This window comes from Prunus persica, chromosome G2 (assembly GCF_000346465.2).
Source record: "Prunus persica cultivar Lovell chromosome G2, Prunus_persica_NCBIv2, whole genome shotgun sequence".
NCBI classification, from domain to species: Eukaryota; Viridiplantae; Streptophyta; class Magnoliopsida; order Rosales; family Rosaceae; genus Prunus; species Prunus persica.
In genome coordinates, this window is record NC_034010.1 from 21,967,047 (window position 1) to 21,983,423 (window position 16,377).

Genomic DNA, 16,377 nt, shown 5'->3' on the forward strand with positions numbered 1-16,377 from the left:
CTCAAGCGATTATGAGGCTTGTAACTCAAGCAGTTATGAGGCTTCATCTATGCACATGAAGTCTTGTGTTCGATTCTCCTTCATGATATCGATCGTATTTAAAAAAAAAATAAACTTAAAACAATTCATTTCAATTTAATAATCCTTGGCCAATTGGATACATGTAATCCAATAAAATTCAACAAGGATTACATTCTTTATCCAAGATGGAAATAAATCCTCTTGATAATGGTTACCACAATAATAAGGCATTACCACCTTATGTGGCAAGTAATCCTCCTATAATAGAAGACTTCCTTTACAAGGATTCTTATCTATTTGAGATTGTTTACCTAAATTGGGAATTTCAACAACTTTATAAAATCTGTCATACAATGCATAATGCCCTCACCTAAAATTGTTTATGGTTATATTGGAGAGAAATGATATTTGTTGGATTTACAGTCCCGATCTCTTGGACCACAGGAGTCCAAGAGAATGTGGTCACTCACCGTTGGATGTAAATTCAACGGTTCACTCACTCTTGCACTTCTTTTAAAAAACTTTTTTGAACCGTTAGATGTTACATCCAAAGACGGGTGACCATAATCTCTTGGACCCTTGTGGTCCAAGAGATCGGAGCTGTTTGGATTTATCCTAATCCTTAATCCTTAGGCATGACAATTTTCTCTAATTCAACGTAGCCACACTTCCTACCCTGTTACACGTTTATGCTTTTTAGTTTGTGTTTGTACTTCTGTTTTAATAGATTAATTGTATGATTACATGTGTTTTTTTTGCTGAGGTACTTTTTTTTCTTTGAGAAAAGAAAAAATACAACACGGGCAATCGGCATTTTATGTTTTATTGCACTTTACATGTATTAAATTGCTTATTAAGAAAAATAGTATAAATGAAATTGTTATTAGGGCCTTGTTGGGGGATCGAGATGGTAATGGTGAATTCGGCCTCGACCCCTTGCTGCAGTTCCGATTGATCATGACCTAATGCCTCACTCAATTTTTGCACCTTCACTGATTTCATCAGATGAAGAATCCAATATCACAAAATCGAGAATCGAGAATCCTATATATATATATATATATATATATATGGTAACATGCCCTTTCGGAGGCCGGGTATGGCAATACCATTCCTGTCCCTCCTATATCATCAATAAAAAAAAAAAATCAAAAAATCCCAGTCCCTGTCGGGGGGTCGCACCGAATCCCCAGTTTTTATTAAGAAAAATATTTATCCTACATTATAACACTTTAATTTCATGTTAAATTATCATTTAACTTAATTACAATCATGGCTCGTTTGGGAGTGCCTTTGGAGCAGCGAAAAGAGATTCTAAATGGGTGAAAAATGCTTCTGCCTTTTAAAAATGATGTTTGGAAAAAATTGCAAAAGCCCTTTGGGTGAGATCCAAAAACACTTGGAGTGGTTTTGGAAGAAGCACTTGAGATGTGCTTTTTCTTAAAAGTGCTGCAGGACAAAAACAAGGAAAGCACTTGGCTCTCTTTAATTAAACTTTTAAAATACCGAAAATACCCATTTTAATTTTTTTTAAATGCCAAAATACCATTTCTTTTATTTTATTTTAATTTTTAATATTTCCTATGTTTATTATAATATTTTGATATTCTTTATATTTTTTGAAGTACTTTTAAAAACGCTTTTATTGTGTCAGCCTAACACTCAACAAAATATTAAAAGCGCTTTTATATAGTGTAAAAGCACTTTTAAATGTGACATCCAAAAGACAAACTGCTTCTTTGTAGAAGCGCTTATATCATAAGCGCTACTGGCATAAGCGCTTCGAGAAGAACCACTCCCAAACGAGCTGTCAATTGAATTATGCAATTCAACTCAACAACTCAGAATAATCTCGATTCAATTTGACAAAACTAAATAAGTATTATATTACATCATAATCATACATGGCTATATTATATTATATTTAATTTAAAATATATATATAACTTATTGGGCCGAGTATAGGGATGGGGATAACAATCCCTTCCCGACCATCCCCGATGGGGAATTTTTAAAATTTGGGGATCCATGTACCCTCCCTCAAAATCTTCCCCCATTAGGGTCGAGGACCTAGCCCAACAGAGATTTATGTCATCCCTAGAGAATCTCTTATATATGATTTGATTTAATTTAAAATGCGATCATTATCTTGATATAAGAAATCAAGGCAATTAGAATATTTATACGATTGATTTTATATGAAAATTTGATAATTAAGATGATTAGAGATAATTATGTATCTTAAGGAGGAATTGGAATACTTACTAAAGAGAATTTTATTGGAAGATGGGGGGTGTTATCCAATTCAAACTTTTAATGACTTTTATAGAGTTCAAAAGTTTGGAGGTATTCAATTTTGATTTTTAAAGAGTTTACATAAAAAAAAACTTTTGCTATTAACAATTAGCCTGAAAAGTATGGAAAAGTCATTCATTTAAGAAGCTTTTTAAAAGTCATTAACTTTTGAATACCAACAAATTTTTAAAGACTTTTTAAAAGTCACAACTGGATACCATCAAACTTTTAAATACTTTTAACTACTTTTCAAGAGTTACAATTGAATACCACTAAACTTTTTACAAACTCTTTAAAAATCAAAATTGAATACCTCCAAATTTTTAAATTCTATAAAAATCATTAAAAATTTAAATTGGATACACCCCCTTAGTTTGCACTTTGTGTCCTTGGTCCAAATCTAAGGGATGAGAGATTGATGTGTTCTTTTTATTCCTTTTTGTAATTGCTCAATAGTCAAGTTTACATTTACAAGGCCATGTTCGGTGGTTAGGTTTGGACCAGATTGGATAGTTAGATTCAAAGTATGCTGAAGTAAGAAATGGAAGTCAACTTTGAAATTGTATTCAGGTTGAAAATAGCAAATGAATTAGTTATGAAAAACATTAAAAACCCCACAAAAATGATAACATATCCATTTTAATTCCCACAAAATGAAAATTTTCTACCTTTATTTCTTACTTCAACATACCTTAAATTCAATCGTAGTTACCAAGCATTGTTTGTAAATGGATGTGCTTGGGGAAAAATTAGAGAACGTGATAAGGATGAGGAAATTTATGTTTTTAATATATTATATTATATTATATATTTGTTAATGGGCGGGGATGGGTATAGAAGATGGACTGGTGGTACGAACATGGATGACGAGGGCACCAGATCCCGCGACATTACATCGACTCTTCTTTTCTGTGTTTTCTGTCATTTTCATTTGAAAGTAATTCAATAAGCAGGAAAAAAAAAATTTGAATGCTGCTGGCTAGACTTTTCTGTGATTGTATAATGAATAAAAATACCTATCAATGGGGGTGTTAGTTGAATTGACTCAGATTTTTAGTGTACTTCCAAGTGATCCTGAGTTCAAACCCCTATGATATCGTATGTGTGTGAGTTTTCACCCATTCCTTTTTAACTTTGGCCAAAAAATTAATAATAAAAAAACCTATTTATAACAAACATTTACAGTCAAAAAGAAAAAGAAAAGAAAAAAGAAGTTGATTCTGTATGTATTCTATAGAGTTTGAGTTTGACATCCATTTTCTTGCCCACTCCATTTTCTAGGATCAACTAGTTCTTCTCCAGTCCATTGTCGCATTCTTTCTAAGGCTTGTTTTACCTGCAATTTCAATTTGGATCAATTGTTAAATTTACCACAAAAATAGATTATACTGGCTAATCATAAGATTAATTCCTAATGGCAAGCTAAGCTCATTGAGACATTATAATTAAAGTTGATGGGGAAACAAATATAAATATATATATATATATATATATATATAAAATTTACCTCTTTGTTCCAGTTGGTCTTATAAACTATGCACAAGAGGATGATTGTCTGCAGTAATGTCCCAAATATCATGCCAATCCAAATTCCCTAAAATAACAATGCTCGTTATCGAGAAAATAAAAATGCTTGATAGCATGTTAATCATTAGTTCAAAAGGGTGTGAGCTATAAATTACTTAAATATATTGCAAATTTTGTAGCTAATTAAAATGAAAGGGATGAATGAAGATGTATTTTCTTCAAATATGTTCTTCCTTAATTTCTTGTTTACTACTACAATTAAAATATATTAGTTGCAACCCTTTTGTTTATGAAATGGTGCATGATGACCAATGAGAAATGATAGTTTACCTCCACTCTCAAACTTGTTTTGTAACCCAGAAGAAACCCAAGAGGTAGGCCAATGACATAATAACAAAACAAATTTATGTAAGCCACCATAGCTTGCCACCCTCCTCCAACAGCAACACCTGTGGAAAAAAAAAATTGCATTTTTTACCTCAAGTTTTTCCAAGATTGATGCTATTTGGATGCATAAGTAAAGGAATTATTGATTGAAAATTTGGACATGATTATATGTAATTGCGAATCAGTGATCATAACTCGTTGTTCAATGTCAAACCGTCTGATAAGAGAATACTTTACCTGATATAACAGGCTGAACGCTATTAAGCAACATTGTAACACTGAGAAGGAATGCTAAACGAGAAACGGCTTGTTGCATCTCTTTGCTGTCAGTGAAGATGATAGCAAAATGATCCTTGGCTGCCAGGATAAGCGCTGCGAAAAATAGCCCAATGAGGAGAGACTCGAGGATGATGATAATGACCGAGTATTTTGCAGCTCTAGGATGTGCTGATCCGAGCTCATTGGAGACTCGAACACTGCAAGGAAGTAAATTGAATGAAATCATTGCATAAACTGATCGCATGATATGACAATTGATGAGTTATTTACCATTTAAGCCGTAGTATTTAATGTAAGAATAAGTACACATCAACTATTACATCACTTGGTCAGCTAATGCGGTATAAACAACATGAAAGTTCCTTACCTTATGGCTGCATTGATCCCAATAAACAGCATGCCTTCCCACCCATTCACATTCATGCTGAAACAGAAAATCAAATTAAAAGTTTGATTCATCGCTTCATTGGCATACTCTAGTAAGCTTGAGGTTCACAAGAATCAAAAGGAAGACGGGGAAAAATTGTTTACTGTTTAGATATCAGCTCACCATATTGAAAGGGAGCCAACTGCAATGACAGGGTTATCAAGGTGTCCAGTCAGAACAATTATGGTCATGAAGTACCAAATTTCTAGGCAAAGCATAACAGCTGAAGCAATGGAGAGTTTTGCAAAGGACCATAGTTCCTTGAAGGCCAACCATGACAAGCCCTTCCAGCCATTATTGCACCAATAAACTATATAAACCACCTGAGCTATTGCCATCCCCCAGGCTGAGATATCATAGGCGACAGCAGCACCGCTCGTTCCCCACCCGAAAACTTTAATGAAGAGATAGAGAATTCCTATGTGTATTATAAGAGCTGCAAAGCCAATCCATGCCAGAACCTGAACCCTGCTCTGTGCCTGCAAGAACTTCTGAGTTGGAAAATTGACGGCAAGGGAAAACATTTGAGGGATGGTCTGGATAGAGAATTTTCCAGCTAGATCTGCAATGTCATCTTCTTGGCCAAGCAGCTTTAGGACCGGCGCAGAGTATACGTAAAGCGGTAGCAATGCGAAGCAGGTGGCAAATAGAATTAGCCATGAGCGCTGCATGTAAACTCCTAGCATGTCTACTTGTCCAGCACCAAATGCTTGCCCACAGAGTGTTTCAAGTGCACTTGCCATACCAAGCTGCAAATTCATCCAACATTAATTGATTGCTTAGTTTGTTTTAAGTTTTAGCCACTGAAATCAAATAGAATGGCTCACAAAAATGACCAAATAGATATACTTCTACACACAAATAAGCATTCAATTGTTTGTCACAAAGAGTTTTCTTCAAACCATGCTAATGGCCCCAAGAGAAACCCTAAAATTCTAACTCCCTATCCCAGAGGGGAATAGTTTAGCTAACACAATTAAGTGAGACAGACTTCTTGAAACAAGTTTATGAAATTTAAAATGATAAAACCTTATTGCAAAATTAAACGAAGATTGTATTTAGAAACATGAGCATGAGGAGAAGTTTGTAACATTGAAACAGGAGGAGCTAACCAGGAAGCCGAAGGAGAAATTTGCAATGACAGAGAGAGAAATTGCAACAGCAGAGAGCTCCACATTTCCAATATGCCCAGCAAAGATGTTTGTGAAGGAATTAATACCATAGTTGCACAAAATATTGAAGGCAATTGGCCCTGCAATTCTCCAAAGCTTTGTGGTCTCCAAATAACATATGACCTTGGCGTCGGCAAAGCTGCGTATGGGCGGATAATCTCCATCACTGGAGCCAATGAATGCAGGAGGTGCATGGTGGAGGTCTGCAGTTTCCATGGCTGAGACTCCATCAATCGTTAATGTTGGACTTTGTAGCTCTGCTGGTTGCCCAGGTAAAAATCCAGCAGAGGCCTCGGCCTTAGCTGCATCATTTTCTTGAAAGGTACCTATTTTTACAAACTTTTATTGAACCCTTTAGCCTTTTGACCTTCTGAAGCTTGAGAACGAAGAAACCTGAGGAGATTTTGATCATCTGTTTCTCTGGGTTTCTTTTTTGTTTTATTTAATTTCTTTTTTGTGCGTCAGTAAGAATTTGGGTCTTTAAGAATGTTTGCTGCTGGCTATAATTTAGGTAGACCATAGAAAGAAATCAACCTGACAAAAAAGATGACCAAGTCTTAGTTTGTCGGACAGCAAGTGTTCAGTTATTTCTATGCAGGATTCTAGTTATATTGCCTTCAATTGGGTACAATTCACAAAGTCACCATGTTATATGTTTAATTTATGATACACAAAATATCTATTCATATGTTTCATTTTTACATTCTCGTCCACCTGTTATTGCCTTTTTTTTTTTGGGGTTTTTTTTTGTGTGTGTAGTTTTTCCCTATAAAAAGAAAAAACAATTGTAGGTATGAAACTTTGAAATCAGGTGGGACTTGATTAATAGTTGGATTGCCATAGTAAATCTAGGTAGCAAGAATTGTCTTTTGTTTTTCTGTCTTTGGTTTTTTTATAAAAATTAAAAAATGCATTGTTCCTTTACTTATTTGAGGAAAAAAAGGGATAGAAAGAGACAATAACTCTCATTTTTAAACAATACCAATCTCAAATTACCAAAATAATATCTAGATGGAATGACAAAGATTTCTAAAAATAATCCATATATCCCACCAAGAAAAATAACTATTGCTTAGCACACAGAGCAGGTGAAAAAAATTGGTAATTCATGACTTTTTCTTTTTCTTTTTCTTTGTGCATCTATAAAGTCCTTTGTAAAAGAATCCCATGACCTTTGCAAAAAGGCATGATCATTTGCAAAAAGGTGAACCAAAAAAGATAGGGAATATCTCACCGTAAATATCTGAAGGCTAAATGTCAAAACTGTAATCATGAAATGTGATCTCAAACCCAACAATCATAATCGGACCTGTCTCTCACTTCAACCTACCCATTTAATTCTGATTGTACATAGCTAAGTATATTCTCACCACAAAGAAAGTACATAGATCAGCAAAGAGTAACTAGTTTTCCAGTTGAAAAAGAAAATGTATAAATTGGGATTTAAAATCTTGTAAAGATGTAATTTCAGAGGCAAAACTTTCCACTAGCAGAAACATTATATACATCATCATACTCTACAAAAGATCTCTTTGCAGTTTTCTTTACATGAAAAGAAAAAAAAAACCTGTTGTGAAGAATGTGGTTTGGAATTTATTAGCCTTGGTCAGTAAATGCCACTGAACTTCTCTGGTTATCGTGCTCAATCTCATTCACTAGGGAGGAGCCATTACCAAGAGACGATTCTGAACCACAACTAGATAATCTCGTGTTATAACCGGAGAAGTCGCTGCCATTAGACAACCCAATTCCAGAATCAGCCTTTATCCCACAAAAAGACTCCCCTGAAACCAGTGCTTGCAACAATTTGGGAGCTGGAGGAACAGTCACTTCCACCACCCCTTCCAACATCTTTACTACCATGCCCATTGTAGGCCTCATTGCCTCAGAATCTTGTATACACCACACTGCCACCAATGCAACACGCTCTGCCTGCTCAATACTATATGTGCAGCCGAGCCTATCATCAAGTACTGCCCTCACATTGCCCTCAATTATCTGCTGTGCTGCCCAGGGAGGAAAGAACCAACTGTCGGTTTTTTCACCTCCACCCTCTCTGCCACCTTCAGATCGGCGTGCCTCCACATTTCTGCGCCCCCCAAGTAATTCTATCAATGTCATTCCGTAGCTGTAAACATCGGCTTTTGTGGTGATTGCCACACCAGATATCCACTCTGGCGCCACATAGCCCCAGGTACCCCTCATTGTGGCTAATACCCGACTAAAGTCCCGGCCAAGTAATTTTGCTAACCCAAAATCTGACACCTTCGCGGTGTAATCACTATCAAGCAAAATGTTTTCAGGTTTGATATCACAATGGAGTATGCAATCTCTACACGCCTCATGTAAATATGCAATGCCTCTTGCCATACCAACTGCTAGACGAAACCTAACATCCCAACTCAAATTTGGACCCTCTCGACGTAGATACGCACTGAGAGCACCATTTGGCATGTATTCATAAACTAAAAGTCTATGAGAATTTTCTGAGCAGAAACCTCTAAGTCTCACAAGATTGACATGTTGAATGTTCCCAATGGTGCAAACTTCGGCTTGGAATTCTTTCTCTCCACCACCTGGCCTGTCCAAGCGTTTCACAGCAACAACAGTAGAATCTGATAACTCCCCATGGAAAACTGCTCCAAAGCCACCATGCCCAAGTTTGTCTGAAAAACCCCGTGTTGCAGTGTGAAGTTCTTTATAAGAAAACACCTTCAAATTTGAGGCCTGCTGAAGTTGAACAACCCCTTCTTTTATTTCCTTCTTCTTCTTCTCTCTTCTCCAAATCAAAACCATCACCAGCACCACCACAAACCCCAAACCCGCAACCGACCCAACAATGCTAGCACTCAAAACTACAGGATTCAACTGCTTCTTGATCTCAACCTTCAACTTTTTCTGTACCTTTAAATAGAAGACCTCACCGGCCGCACCATCAGAGCTCAAATTCTTCAAATTCGAGAGAGACCCATAATAAACTTTACACACGGTACTATTGCCATCGTAGTTGACCCCTATGCAAGAACAAATTTCCAAGCATGTGCTTTGGCAATCATCCAAAGTAGTTCTATATGACTTAAAGTAAGAACCTTCATAGCTCACAACACCAACTTTGTCAAACCCATCACCCCTCTCATCACAAGACTCACCATCTTCAGCCATCCAGTGGCAGCCACCAGAGTAGTCCCCATAGTTCCAACTAGGCTCATCCACAGGATTAAAACCGGCGAGGCATTCACAGGGCCTAAGTGCTTCACCACTGCAAACCCCAAAAGCCCCACACAGGCCAAACACTCTGCACTTGTTCTCAGGCTGAGACCAGAACATGTTCCAGCTCTGGGTTGCCCAAGTGAACTGCCGGAGCTGACCCGAAACGTCCATCTGGAACCGGGTCAGCGGCGGGTCCAACCCGTTATCCAACGACTCCTCGGTGAACCCGAACGACGCCGTTGGCTTAAACGGGTCGATAAAATGGAACTTATAGATGTAAGGCACCAACATCTCAGGCACATTTATGAACCCGTTACCGGTCCAATTCCCAGTTCTCCAGTAAACTACAGTGCCATTGAAAAGCAGCTCAAACTCACCGTAGTTCGGTGGTCTCAGCCGCAGAGAATACGAACCCGGCGAGGGGTCTCTGTAGCTTCGCCAACTCGTCAACGCTCGCTCGCTCGTCAAGTTCATGCCGGGAAGCCACGTGTCAGTCGGGTAATCGAAGCTCTGCCACGCGACCGTGCCTCCTTGGGTGAGCAAAACCAGATTGCCACTGTCCAAAAGCTGAACGTCAACACCAATCTCCGTGTTCGTGCTCGACCACACGATCGAATTACCCGGGTCCTTGACCACCAGTCGACCCGACCCGGAGATTTCTAAGCTTGAGAAAGTGAGATTCTTGATGGGTCTCTCTCGGTTTGCGACCCAGACGCAGGTCGGGACTGGAATCGAAGCGTACCGAATGCCCAAGTACCAGTTGGGTTTATCGCCATTGGTGGAGATGAAGCCGAGAGAGAAGGTCTTGTTCGCGCTTGAGAGAGTCGAGTTCCCAAATACCACAACTTTGCTTTTTCCCAGTATTGGGTATTGAAGCGATGCGAGTAAGGAAGACTCTGTGAGCGAGTTTGGAGTGGGATTTGAAGCAATGGGAAAGTTGGAAACTTGGGGCCTGTTAAAGAACTGGGTTTCGTTTTCGGCTGAAAATTCTTCAATGGGTTCTTCAATTGTGGTTATCAGAAGAAGGGTTTGAAGCAGAAGAAGAAGAAGAAGAAGAAGAAGACGAGAAATGGGCAACATGGTAGTGGCCATGGAGGGTAGTGGTGGTGGTGGCGGTGGCGCGGTTTCATGGAAGAAGAGAGATATGGCGGTGGGCCGATTTCATGTTGGAATCAGAAGAACAAGAGAGAGAAAATACGGTGGTAGTGCGATATCGGTGGGGAAAGAAGGAGAAAATATGGAAATAGAATTTTGAAATGGAAAAGAAATTAATTAAATAAATTAAGAAAAAGAGGGAATTTGCCTTTTTGGTACAACGGGAGAGAGGGGACCAAGAAGTGGACTGTGGAGGCAACATAGGAAAGTTAAACGCGTCCAAACGTGATTGCCTAAAAATATTCTATTTTCCATTTTTATTATTTTTATTTTTATTTGGTAATAAAATTAGAATCAACCAAGACCAAGACAAAAAGGTCTCATTTTCATTGACAAATCTTGCTCCTGTCATTCTCCATGTGCTGCGCATGGTCATCATAATCTTTGAATATCTAAATTTATTTTAATTTTCTTTCTTTTAATTTATAATTTTAAAAGCCAAAAGAGTCAAGCTTTTTAGTATTTATCACACAAAAAAATGTTTTTTATTCCAAGGTTTTAAGACTTAGGTTGTCCGGACATCATTGGATTCTATCAAAAAAAACAGTTCGGGGAGTTATGTCGTTTAGTATCAAGGGTTGAATGTTGCTTCAATGATTTTTGAAGGATACTGCTTGGCTTAACTATGTATAATAAGATTCGTATTGGCTTAACTATACATCAAGTGTTTTAGGCCTCCGTGACCATTTTCAATAATTCCAATCATATAGTTTAGATGAGTAGGTGTGTCTTTTTCAAAGATGTCGTTAGATCGTAAAAGATTATTTGAGATAGATAAGTCTTGTGGTATTCAATTAAGACTTCTAAATTATATAAACAAGTCTTGTGGTATTCTAAATATGTTCGATGGAAAACTAGTAAAGAACGAAAAACAGTATGAAATCATCATATGGATTTGAATTGTTAATATTAAATTAAAATTCACCAGATGGACAATCCTTCATTTATAATGATGAAAATATAATAATAATGAAGTTAATTTCAAGGAACTTCTATAATTGATTTCGACATGTTTGAGAGCTTTTTTTATATGTCACTTTAGAAATTCCTAGTTCCAGGTAAAATTGGCCTCACTGCATGTATATATGGAAGGAAGTGCCAAACAAATCACATGCATTACAAAAGAACTCACGTACTGTGATGTGGTTGTGGACATCTTCTCTGTAATTAATTTTCCCACAAATAGGTTAACAAGGCAGCTACAAATGGTGGGTGACATGACACTTGTGCCCTAACAGAGCACAATAATCATGGCTGTGATTAGAGTTCTGCATAATGGATCTTATTACTAGTGGTTGCTCAATCCAAGTCATGGTGGACCTCAAGAGTGGAGAGGTGTAGTTACGTCATGAACAAGATGCTAACTCTAAATAGGAAAGATGAAGGGTAGTTAAATTCATGTGGTCTTTTTTTTATTATAAAAATAATTCATTTGGTTTTTTCAAATTTTATAAATATTATGTGAAAATCTTGATTATAGAAAAATTCATAAATAAAATCATATAAGTCATTACATTCTACTTAAATTCATTAGACTTTTTTATTCCTAAATAGTCTTTTAAAATTCCAATTGAATACACCTCTGAGGAACTATGTTTAAGAATTTCATAGAATGTAGTTCATAGGAACACATCGAATATAATATTCTTATTTCTATAAACATCATCATAATTTTATTTTTAAGGGGTTGAATAGTAGTACTGCTGATCTCTATAACTATAGGATAAAACTTACGAAATTCAATAATAATAAAATGGTTTATTTTATATTAATGACGAGAATTACCGATTAGCCCTTAATTTAGTGGTACTGAATTTCTCAACATTAAAAAAGGTTCAAATTCAAGCCACCATCCATCGTTGATTTTGAAAAGATAAAAATAACGATGGTGTACTTGTATATTAGGGTACAAGGACATTGACTAGTCGACAACACTCCTTGTTTTCACAAGAACCTAAATGTTTGGTGGTTTAGAATGTGTTAGATACAAACTTCTAAATTGTAGTGCATCAATCTAAGTACTTGTATCTTAGGAATGGTGACATGAGGATCAATGGTGCTCAAACAACACGCACTTTGCTACCCAAGAAGGATTCGAAATGTTTCCCTTTGTGAAAACAAGAGGCTCAACATGTGCTTCTATTGCATCCCACAAGCTCATCTTCTGCAATTTATACATATATAATATAAAAAAAAGAACACATACAATGAGATGAGACCCACACTTATAAATTCAAGGGCTTAGCTCTTCCGTTCTTGGAAGACGAACTTGACAATATTTAAACCAAAATAAAGTCGACATAAGGGGATGTTAGAGTACAACTGGTTCATACAATCACACACCATCAGCGAAAAAAAAACAAAAACAAAAACAAAAAAACCAAAAGAAAAAGAATCCAAATTGGTTGCTAAGTTGTGATTTTCTATTTAATTTTTGTTTTACTTTTCTTGCTCTGTTTACTTTGAGGAATAGTTTAGTTTCCAGTGATCCCCAGTATCCATAAAATCAATTTTCTAGCAAATATTTTAGGACTCAATTTCCTGATCATTGGATGATTTCATATATGAAATGAAACAACTTTGCCAAATCAAATCCACCCAAAATGTAAAAGAGATGTGATTTACAGATTAGAATCCAAGGGCTGCAGTGAATGTATAAATCAAATTCTGCAGCAGATAACAACAGAATGATTCCTACAACAAACTAAGAGATCTGTACAAAAAGAGTTGTAGCAAACCAACACAACTTTGAAGATGGCACTGGCATTCATTTTTCTGGTTTCCATTGGATGGCTTTGTTCTTAACTTCTTGATATCTCCACTTTAGAATCCAGAGACCTGTCTGAGAATTGGAAATCAAGCTCTAAACAAAGAGAGAGACTTTACCAACAACTGACCAAACAAAACAGCTAACATAAGAGATCCAGTTCAACCTCCAATTTGAGAATGACCAGATTAAAAAATGAATCTGCAGGACACCCATCCCCTGCAGGTTTCTAAACAAACAGCTACTGTCCATCCAGAGTCTACTGAGTTGGCAATCTCTGACTTCAAGCAGCAAATAAACTTTGATTTTGAAAGAGCACTAATTAGCTACAAACTAAAGCTATGGTCAATCCCCAGTTCCTGAAACATCAGAAAAGGAGAAAATTTCATTTACAAGCATAAGGGATTTAAAAAAACATAGACAAATCAGTCAGAGATCTGATTACTTAATAATTATCACCTAGGGTTCATCCAGTCACCAATACCTAGGCTCACCACAGAAACAGTGACATTTCCAGTCATTCCACCAAAAAACTGAGGTGCTTCAGTATTTTTCACTCTTTTTCTTACTTATTTTTTGGTGAAATAACTTCCTGTGCAAGCATTGTTAACAGATGAATCCCAAGGATACTGTCCAGTACAACACACTCCTTGCCATGACAAAATATTTATCTGATAAATGAATATATCACTTGTTTCAAAGGCAAACCTGATCACATATAGGACAGGCATCACTTCTTTCCATCCACTCAAGAATACAACAGAGGTGATAGTGGTGCTCGCATTTTGTGATAAATTTTGGATTCTCTGTTTCATAGTCTGCATGTGAAGATACAAGCTTAAAGCATTAGCTACCTGCGGTTTAAAATAGCAAAATGATGCAGAAATGGACTTTTCTTTGTTTCCTATAATCAAGACAAAAAGAATCATACAAAATAAGAATTAGTTCCCTGAGCTACTGATGGCACAGCACCTTCAAGACAAATGGGGCAGACATCCTCGTCTTCTTTTGCTAAAACATGAGGTTCATTTGATTTTGAAAGTTCTAACTTCTTTGGTGAGGTATTCAAAGAATTTTCTTGAACTTTGCAGTCTGATTCCCCAAGATCTCCACAAGTAGCTGATGTATCAAAACTACTGCAACTGATTGTTTCCCTGACAGAATCAGAATCTGTTGATCGTGAACATCCAAAGACCATATCATATGGCAAAGGTGGAGGAGGGGGTCTGTAAGTGTCTGGTGTTGATGCTTCCAGATCCCAATGAACCAGGAGTCCTGCACTGAGTGCAGAGGCTGCGACATCATGAGATCTTAAGGACTCTTGCTCTTCCAAAACTGGTGGACACTGAAGAAAAGAGTTTTAAAAAGAGAATGAAATCTTAATACGCATAATAGACCACAATTTGATTAGGAGAAACAAGCACAATTTTCCACTCTCCTAATATTATGTGATACAATTATTTCCACTATGAGTCCTAAACAGTCAGCCACACAATGATGAGCAAACTATAATATGTAACAAAAAGAGAAGTTGGAGTGAGAAGATATACGGACATAGAAATACACAGGTGCTCCGTGCAGTTGCATATGAGCTTTTCTGGAAGAACAACAACAACCTCCCATTCTCTGCAGTTATTACTGTTATGCACCCAAAACCATCCAATATTGGGGCATAGCTTCCTGTTATTTGGCATCATAGGCGACTGGAGAGTCAAATGCTATAGATTCAAAAGAACTAATATGTTCCTATGAGTTAAGGAGATTATATACTACAAAACTAAAATGATATTATGTTACTAAAACCGAAAAAAAGTCACAACAAAGTGCTTAAACATATTTAATAACCCTCAAAAGAGGTAAGAAGAAGACATAAGAGTTGACAGATAGAAAATACGGCCACAAACAGGCAGAAAAATATCGTAAAGAAGTCAGCAGCAAAATTATAGACAGAGGAACCAAATCCAGCCAACAAAATAGAAGCTACACCCATGATGCTATCATTCCAGAAATCTCATGCTATGAATTACAGCAATAGAAACCATGATAGATATGAAATTTCGAAGCATGTGTACTTGAAATTAGTGCTGGTGTTGCACTTCGAATTCAAATCCTCAAAACATATTCCATTCTTTGATGTTACATATACAATCACCTAACTTATAGTATTTCCAGCAGAGAACAAAAATATGACCTGTAGACAGAATCCTCAATACCTTTCCTTTGCTAAAATGAATAATACAAACAGATAGCCGGTGAAAGCTTCTTAAACTCCAAATACTCGTACAACTTTTAACTCTTCCAATGCAATCCGACTCAACAAAACTTTATCCAAAGAGAAAAGCAAAGACAACGTGAGTGCCTTGACAGAGAAACCGCTCAAAATAGAAACAACCCACAAAAGAAGAAGAATAAGAAAAAAGGCAGAAAATAGCAAACAAGAAACCCAAATGAATAAAAATTGCAAGTGAGGAGCCAAACCCAATAATCCAATCACTACCCAGAAGCAATTTTCACCAAATTTATGGAACAAGAACAACAAAATGAGTTCTTGTACACAAAAACAACCACAACCAACTAATCGATTGCTGAAATGTTAACCGAAAGAGCAAAGCTTTTTACCTTCGGAAATTGAAAAGATATTTGTTCTTCAGAAAGAAGTCCCGTCGGTGAAAGAAAAAGAAGAATCCTTTTTGGCTATTGTGGGTTTGGCCTTTGCCTCTTTTGGGTTTGTATGTGTGTGGCTTTCTGCCTTTGCACAGTAAGCCCTCCACTCATATGAGTCATATCCCTCTTACGTAGGCTTGATGCCGATGGTGTGGCTGTTTAGTACACGTCTGCTATTCGTCTAATTATATTTAATTATTCATCTTAAGATTAGCAACTTTAATTCATGCATTGTTCTTGCAAGTAAGCTAAGCTTTATGGTTGGTTATGGATTTGAAATATGACGTAGATCGGTTCTTGACAAAAATGACAAACTTCATTAATTCAAACTCCCCAACTCTAATTTTCTTGTTAGATCACTTATTTGTCACCTAACTCAAATTAAATACATTTTGAATTTACCAACACAAAATATAAAGAAAACAATACAGCATGATAACTTTGCATTTAAACACTTTGTATGATTTATATTT

The 16,377-nt window shown here is 36.6% G+C and overlaps 3 protein-coding genes across 7 annotated transcripts; all 3 read right to left on the reverse strand.

Moving 5' to 3' along the window:
* Positions 3,286-7,219, reverse strand: LOC18787165 (protein DETOXIFICATION 34). Its single transcript, XM_007219459.2, has 7 exons — positions 6,049-7,219; positions 5,060-5,685; positions 4,877-4,933; positions 4,468-4,706; positions 4,174-4,292; positions 3,824-3,910; positions 3,286-3,652 (listed from the first exon to the last, which is right to left on the reverse strand). Exons 1-7 carry the CDS (start codon positions 6,322-6,324, stop codon positions 3,548-3,550), a joined length of 1,509 nt encoding a protein of 502 aa, XP_007219521.1. The 5' UTR covers positions 6,325-7,219; the 3' UTR covers positions 3,286-3,547.
* On the reverse strand, positions 7,555-10,829 carry LOC109947162 (G-type lectin S-receptor-like serine/threonine-protein kinase SD2-2). The gene has a single exon (XM_020556699.1). The coding sequence runs from the start codon at positions 10,408-10,410 to the stop codon at positions 7,705-7,707; it is 2,706 nt and encodes a 901-aa protein (XP_020412288.1). The 5' UTR covers positions 10,411-10,829; the 3' UTR covers positions 7,555-7,704.
* LOC18786143 (probable E3 ubiquitin-protein ligase RHB1A) lies at positions 13,035-16,032 on the reverse strand. 5 transcript variants are annotated; one of them, XR_002270120.1, is made up of 6 exons: positions 15,860-15,996; positions 14,795-14,920; positions 14,213-14,585; positions 13,949-14,058; positions 13,407-13,599; positions 13,035-13,311 (listed from the first exon to the last, which is right to left on the reverse strand). XR_002270120.1 is itself a non-coding variant. In XM_007218395.2 (6 exons), the coding sequence occupies exons 3-6, from the start codon at positions 14,861-14,863 to the stop codon at positions 13,567-13,569; spliced, it is 585 nt and encodes a 194-aa protein (XP_007218457.1). In that variant the 5' UTR covers positions 14,864-14,920; positions 15,454-15,562; positions 15,860-15,997; the 3' UTR covers positions 13,035-13,566. The 5 variants fall into 5 exon arrangements, 3 of the variants coding, with proteins under 3 accessions (XP_007218457.1, XP_020412292.1, XP_020412291.1); XR_002270119.1 differs by having other exon boundaries at positions 13,035-13,315; XM_007218395.2 differs by adding an exon at positions 15,454-15,562 and having other exon boundaries at positions 13,035-13,599; positions 15,860-15,997.